This window comes from Cyanistes caeruleus, chromosome 11 (genome assembly GCF_971803275.1).
Source record: "Cyanistes caeruleus chromosome 11, bCyaCae1.hap1.1, whole genome shotgun sequence".
Lineage (NCBI taxonomy): Eukaryota > Metazoa > Chordata > Aves > Passeriformes > Paridae > Cyanistes > Cyanistes caeruleus.
In genome coordinates this window covers 21,947,994-21,954,709 of record NC_141711.1, presented here as the reverse complement: position 1 = coordinate 21,954,709, position 6,716 = coordinate 21,947,994, and the positions used below count along the sequence as shown (strand labels likewise).

Here is a 6,716-nt window from a genome sequence, read left to right as displayed (position 1 = left end):
AATCAACAGAATTACTGAGATTCGCCTCAAAGCCCAGAGGAGAATCTGGCACAAAATATTCTCCCTGTGTGCTGCCCAGCAAGAAACATTCAGAGGAAAATACAGTGGCAGCTGAGGTTCGTGGAACTCCCAGAATCCTGAGCCTGCAGAGGAGGCAAACACAGCCTGGCAGTGGCTGAGGAGACTTCTCCTCACAGACTCCTCTGCATGTGTGTCCCTTCAGGAGGGGAAAGCTTTTAAACCTTTCCTTTACGTTTCTCCTGTGCTAAAATGTAAGGCTTCTCCTTACATGTACAACAGAGAAGATACTGAGCTGCAAACAATTCTCCATTCCTCACCAAAGCTACTCAGGTGCTGGACTTGAAGAGCAAAACCAAATGTGGTCAGAAATTCCCCATCAAAGCCCATTTGCAGAGAAACCTCACCACGTGTCAGCAAATATTTATTAGCATCAGTGCACGCAAGAGATTGCTCCTTTTTTTGTCCCAGAGAGAATATTAGAACCATTTGCTCTTGACAGGACTCCTTGGACAGCCCCCAGAGCCGCCTCCTCACCACGCCTTGCCTGGGCTGTTCATGCAGTCTGGTAGCACCACCTGACTTTGCCACCCTGTCCAGACCTTGGGCACGGCTGGTGCCACAGTCCCCTCTGGTGCCATGGTCCCCCCTGGTGCCATGGTCCCTTCTGGTGCCACGGTCCCCTCCTGGCTCGTGGCGTGTCCCTGCTGCTGGAGGAGCCCTGCTCGTGCTGCTGCCTGTTCAACCAGGCCGGGGTGCTACTCCCCAGGCAAAGAGACACTAAAGTCACTGCTTTGGGCAGCTCGTTGGAACAAGTTTAACGCTTCCTCATCTCTGTCACAGACCTCTTAAAACCCACATAGCAGCAGCATAAAGTCACCTCATCTACAGAGGTGAGGAGGCCTGAGCAAACAGAAGATCGGCTTTCAAGCACACTGGGTTTTTAATTTAGTGGAATCACTCAGTCGTTCACAAGCCTTACTTGTCAAACTGGACTGTGCCATGCTCTTGTCTTGTTCGTGTTAGAGAGGAGCCAGGGAGAAATTAGTTAAGAAACCAGAAACACTGGGGGCGCTCAGGCTTGGCTGACAAACGGAGCAGGGTGGCACCTGCCCGCTTTGCCCGCATCCCTTTTCCTGCCGGAGGAAGGCGGACGCGGCTCCGCTGGGGGGGAGCCGGGCGCTCGGTGCGCGCCGCTGGAGCTCCCGGCGGCCCCGCCCGGCTCGCCCCGCCCCGCCGCGGGCCGGGCCCGAGCGCTGGGCCGGCCGGGCGCTCTGGATGCTCGGGCAGCACCGCGGGCGTTCAGGATGCTCGGGCAGCACCGCGGGCCGGCCGGGCGCGATGGAGCCGCCTGAGGGCTGGGACCCCTACGGACGGCCGGCCCGGCGCACGCAGTGGCTGGTCAGCGCCCTCGCCTACCACTACGGGCTGGACCGAGGCGTGGAGAACGAGATCATCGTGCTGGCCACCGGTCTGGACCAGTACCTGCAGGAGATCTTCCATCACCTGGACTGCGCCGGGGCGGGCCGCATCCCCGGCGAGGATTTCCGCACGCTGTGCCAGGTGCTGGGGCTGGAGGAGGCGGCGGAGCCCGAGGAGTGCGCGGGGCTATGGGACGGGCTCTCGGCCAAGCTCACCTTCCGCCAGTTCCACGCGCGGCTCTGCGGCCACTTCAGCACCCGCGCGGGGCCGCGGCTGCCGCTGGGCCGGGAGAGCGAGCACATCGAGACCCAGATCCGCCTGCGCAGCCCCCGCCGCCGCCGCCGCCGCGCCGAGCCCGGAGCCGCGGGCAGCGCCGAGCGGCGGCCGCCCGGGCCCTGCTCCCGAGAGTGCTACGAGGAGATCGTGGCGCTGGAGCAGGCCGAGGACCGCATCGCCAAGCTGGAGGAGGAGAACGGCAGCCTGCGGGAGCTGGTGGAGGACATGCGGGCCGCCCTGCAGAGCAGCGATGCGCGGTGCCTGGCGCTGCAGGTGAGTCCGGGGCGGCTTGGGATGGCCCCGGGTGCTTCAGGCGAGATGCTGCCCTGGGAAAGTCAGTGTTTATAACCCCTGCACCTCCAGACTCAGACCAAAGTTGCTCGTTCATCCTGGGCATTAACGTTTTAGAAGAGTTTAGTTACAAGGGAGGCTTTAAGGAGAAATGTACGGCACCGGTGTGCCATTAAATGTACTTGTGACAAGCGCTGTCAAAAGTCTGGGGGAGTTCAGCTTAACAAACCCACGAGTAAAATGCTGCTGCTTCTGCTGCACTTGCAGTCGTGATGTGCTGATACCTTATGCTGGATATGCACCACTGCAGGGTTCCTCCTGAAGAAAAAATTTCTGGATTCTTAGCTGCACTAGCACATGCAGTGCCTCAGTCATAAGTGCCTTAGAAATATTAGAAGCATGTTTTGTTCAGAGTGTAATCACAAGAGTTCAGAGCTGGAACCAGTTCTGTGGGCAGGCTGATGAATAGTCTGGAGCTCCTCTGCAGAGGCCCATTAATTCCTGGGCTGGTTTCTGCTGGTTCTGCTCTACTGGCTTGAGTGAAACACATATACACTTAACAGCAGTTCAATTAATCTGGCACAAAAAGTGTGGAACAGGCAGAGCAGTGAAGGGCAGCATGGACCAATTGCTCTGGCACGCCTGACCAGCTCTGATTTAATATTAACACAGCGCTCACAGAACTCTGCTCCACTCTGCTCCACCTGTGACACTTCCACCTGCAGTAGATGACTGTTCCTCTTCACAATGTCCAGCAAGGCAGGTCAAGTTTAGGTCAGGTTTACCAGTTTCATCTAAAAAAGGGAAAAGAAATCAGCAGCAAACGGGAAGTCACCAGCCAGAGGTCCCAGGAAGAATCAAAATGACAGAGGAGAGTTCTGGAACATCCCCAGCTGCTCCCTGCTCTCTTCTTCTGAACACAACTTCACTGGAAGTATCTTTTTCAGCACAGGACTGAGTACTGAGATAGTAATGACATTAAAGCTATACAGAAAGTCGTGCAATAATATAATAGTGAATAGTTTGAAAATTAAACTTAGAGCTAGGTATTAACTACTTTCCAGAGATTGTTTCTTTATGTATTTGGCGAAGGTCAAGTAGGTTTAGTTACTGATCAACCATATATGCGATTAAAAAAAAAAAAACAACAAAGCACAATCCAGCCACTCTCAGTCTTAATTAAAACATCAATTTCCCCCTGCTTTGTGCTCCTGGTATCTACAGGTGGGACTGCGGAAGAGCCACGCCAGCCATAAAGAAGAGGGATCCTGCTTCATAGGGAGTAAGAAACCATTAACACAGAACCACTCCCAGACTGAGTGCCTCCAAAGTGTCCTGAAGGAAATGGAGCTCATCCGGAGCTCCAGGGATGGGCAGATTGAAGAAGCCATCAGGTTCAACCAGGAGCTGGAGAAGGAGCTGAAGAGCTCACAGGAAGCTCTGGTCAGCCTGGAAGATTGCAACCGTAACCTGAAGAGAGAGCAGGCAGAGATGAGGAGGAAGGTGGAAGAGGCCAGACACGCTGTCCTGAACAGTCTTGGCAAAGTGAAGGAGCTGGAAGTGAGAGCTAATGAGGTGCCACATCTGCAGATACACATTCAGCAGCTGGAATCACAACTGCAGCACTACAAGTAGGCTGGAGTCTGTCAAAAAGCGCCTATAAAATCCAAGTGTTGGGACACAAGTGAGTTTGAGAATCACTGGTTGTGGCTTAGTAAATGTCTCCAAAACACCTTGTAAAATCTAGCCAGAGGGAAATTAGAAGCTGTTTATCCATTTTCTTGGTAGGGGTCTGTAGGAGATCTGGGAGCCTTCCAGACCAAAGTAAGGGTACTAATCTACAGAGTGCTGTAGTTACTCCTCAGACACACAACAACAGAACTCAATGTGCTAATGCTTCAAGAAAGCCCCAAGCCAAATTCCTGATGGTCTTTCAGAAACCATTTCCAATGCTCTCTTTTTTTTCACTGCATTTCCTGGTCGTTAGGTCCCATCCCAAGCCAGCTGTAATCAGATGGCTGACACTCCATTTCATAAAAAAGCACTTCAGCACTTCCATTTCCTAGGAACTGGGGAAAAGTACACAAGGAAAACTTCTGGCCAGTGGTTTTAAACTTGCTGTGACTTCATTGCTTCTTCACTGACAGGTAATAGAAGAGAGAAACTGAAACGTTCCTAGATCCACAAAATAATATAGTGGGAATCTTAAACAAAAAACATTTCCCAAGTAAACCTCACTTTTATAATAACATAAACAAATCTTTCCAGAAGTCAGAAAATTCATCATGAATTTAACAGTCCACTGCTTTTGTTGCTTTTTATCACAGACAAAACTTGGACTCACTGATGGTTATTGAGTGTTAGGCATTTCTGCATAGGTTTTAGAATGACCTATGGAATAAAATCTACTTTCTATTTTCACTGACCCAAAGCAAAACCATTATTAATAGATACATTTTTACTTACACTACTTAATCTGGTATTTTAATAAATTGCATCTTCTGAAGTCCTTGCCTCTTCCTAAATTCACACTTCCTCTGTTTGCTTATAAGAAGAATTCATAGTGAGTTATTTGTGGCATCATAGCTATTGTACTGTTTTATGAAGTGAGGAAATTCTAAAAATAACCATTTTACCCAGTGTCTAAGTATTGTGTATGTTAATACTTGCATGGCTGCAGAAGGCCAAAGAAAAAAGCATTTATTTATGGATCTGTAGGATTTAAAAAAACTCTGTGAGGGCAGGTAATACGAGATTCAAGATGAGTGTCAGGGGTCTCTGGATGAATGATACAACTCCTGGTGCTAAAAGGGATCACAAAACTTGTCAGGTCTGTCACATTCTCCTTGGCATAAGCACCAAAGATTTAAGATGAAGGATAAAAAAGATACCTTGAAACAGGTTAAAGGCAATAAGCAGTGTCCACTGGCCTTGCAGAGCGGGAGCTTTATGGGTTACATCAAAACAAAGAGTGTGAGTTTAGAAATGTAAATTATATGTTCCTTGTAAGATTACCTTCATTTATAATGCTTAGGTTTAAATTGCATGCTAATCTCAAGTGAGTGTCAAGCTCAGGAATGGTGCTGGACTGACCATTTGGGAACTACACCCATTTTTCAGCCCTGTGTCACATTTAGCCGAGGCCCAGGCCAGTTTCCACCCTTTGATATTTTCTGTTGGCCATAAAGCACCTCCCCATCCATGTCACAGAGCTCTTGGTGTCAAGAGTTTAACTTAGAAATGCATGATAATAATGGTGACTTGCATGCCTGTGGGCATACCCCATAACACATGGGATCCCATCACCCCTCATGTTCCCAGAGCGTCACAGGGGTGCCCAAACTGGCAGAAAATGGTGAATGAGCAGTGCAGAGCTGTGTGGTAAGGTGGGGAAAGGGTTCAGCACCAGCTCTGCCCCACACAGCCCTGGCTGTCCCAGCTGGTCCCACTCCCTCTGCTTGCTCACACTGGTGCTCAGGCAGCTGTTTCAGTCACCACTCCAGGGAGCAGTTTCCTCCTCTGCCAGGTGCCACACAGAGTTTGTGAGCAGGTCTGGATTTGGCAAGAACTAATGCTACAAGGTGGTGGTGGAGAGGAATGGGGGTGAACTTGGGTGTTCTGCAGAAAGCACTGACAATTGCAGATATGTCTCCTGATAATTCACCTTCACTAGCTAGGTGAGCCACAGGTTTCCTCCACCTAAAGTCAAGTTTCTTCCAGAGAGGATCATATTCAAGAATGAGTCCAATCTATGAGCTTTACACACTGCTCCTTCTTTATAGTTTCCTATTGTCGTTCCGATTGGGAACGGCTAGGAAGAACGACAATGGACTCTCAAGGGAGTCACAACACGAGAATTCCCTGGTTTATTACTTCAGGCCTGTTTTATAGACTGGTACGTGGAAGGTACAGAAAAGAAACTCCTATTGGTTAACAAAGTGCTACATCACCATCATTGGCCAGGGTGGCCCATCACCCCCCTGGCCTTCTCCTGCAAGAGAAAACAAGACTGCAAAACAACACCTGCAAGGCTGTTTAGTATCTCTGAGAATTCTTTTAATTCCTTCTCATATTTTTCCCAGGCTATTTTCTCAGGCAGCCCGAGGAGCCAGGCGGCCTGTAATTTGTACAGGCACTGTGGTTTAGATTTAGCATCCATACCTATTTATAAAGGAAATTATTTCTTCTTTTAGGTTAGGATTTTAAAAGCTCTTTTAGCATCTGCATCCTTCTTCTAGACCTTCCTCTGATACCTACTTGCTATCATTTAGTTCTGGAACCCCAATCATGATTAAGTTATAATCCCTAATGCAGGAAACAACAGTTTCCATTTAGTCAAGGAAGGGTTTAAGGACCTGCAAGTGATTAAACCTTGTCCTAAATTGGACTGTGTCATTATAATCACCTATTCCTGATTTAATAGTGCAGATTCATATTCCTGACAAAGTGTATGACTTAAACATGAACTTCTTCTGAGTGTACAGCTTCCCCTGCCAGGGTTTGAAATGTCCCTGTCACATCATTAGCTTCCTAAACCTGCCTAGCTGACCAAATAGTTCATAATTCGTTTCTTCAGGTGCCCATCCTAGTATCTACTGTGATGAACGTGTCAAGTTTCTGTCTGGACTGTCAGCTTTTATTGTTTAATCCCTGTCACGTCAGTAAGTCAGTTCAGACACTTAAATGGTAAAATTTCAATCAATTCCTTA

General features: G+C 49.0%; 1 protein-coding gene across 1 annotated transcript; it reads left to right on the top strand.

Moving 5' to 3' along the window:
• Window positions 1–1,262: 1,262 nt before the first annotated feature.
• On the top strand, window positions 1,263–4,513 carry LOC111943866 (EF-hand and coiled-coil domain-containing protein 1-like). The gene is made up of 2 exons (XM_023946745.2): window positions 1,263–1,989; window positions 3,232–4,513. The coding sequence occupies exons 1-2, from the start codon at window positions 1,297–1,299 to the stop codon at window positions 3,640–3,642; spliced, it is 1,104 nt and encodes a 367-aa protein (XP_023802513.2). The 5' UTR covers window positions 1,263–1,296; the 3' UTR covers window positions 3,643–4,513.
• Window positions 4,514–6,716: the final 2,203 nt, after the last annotated feature.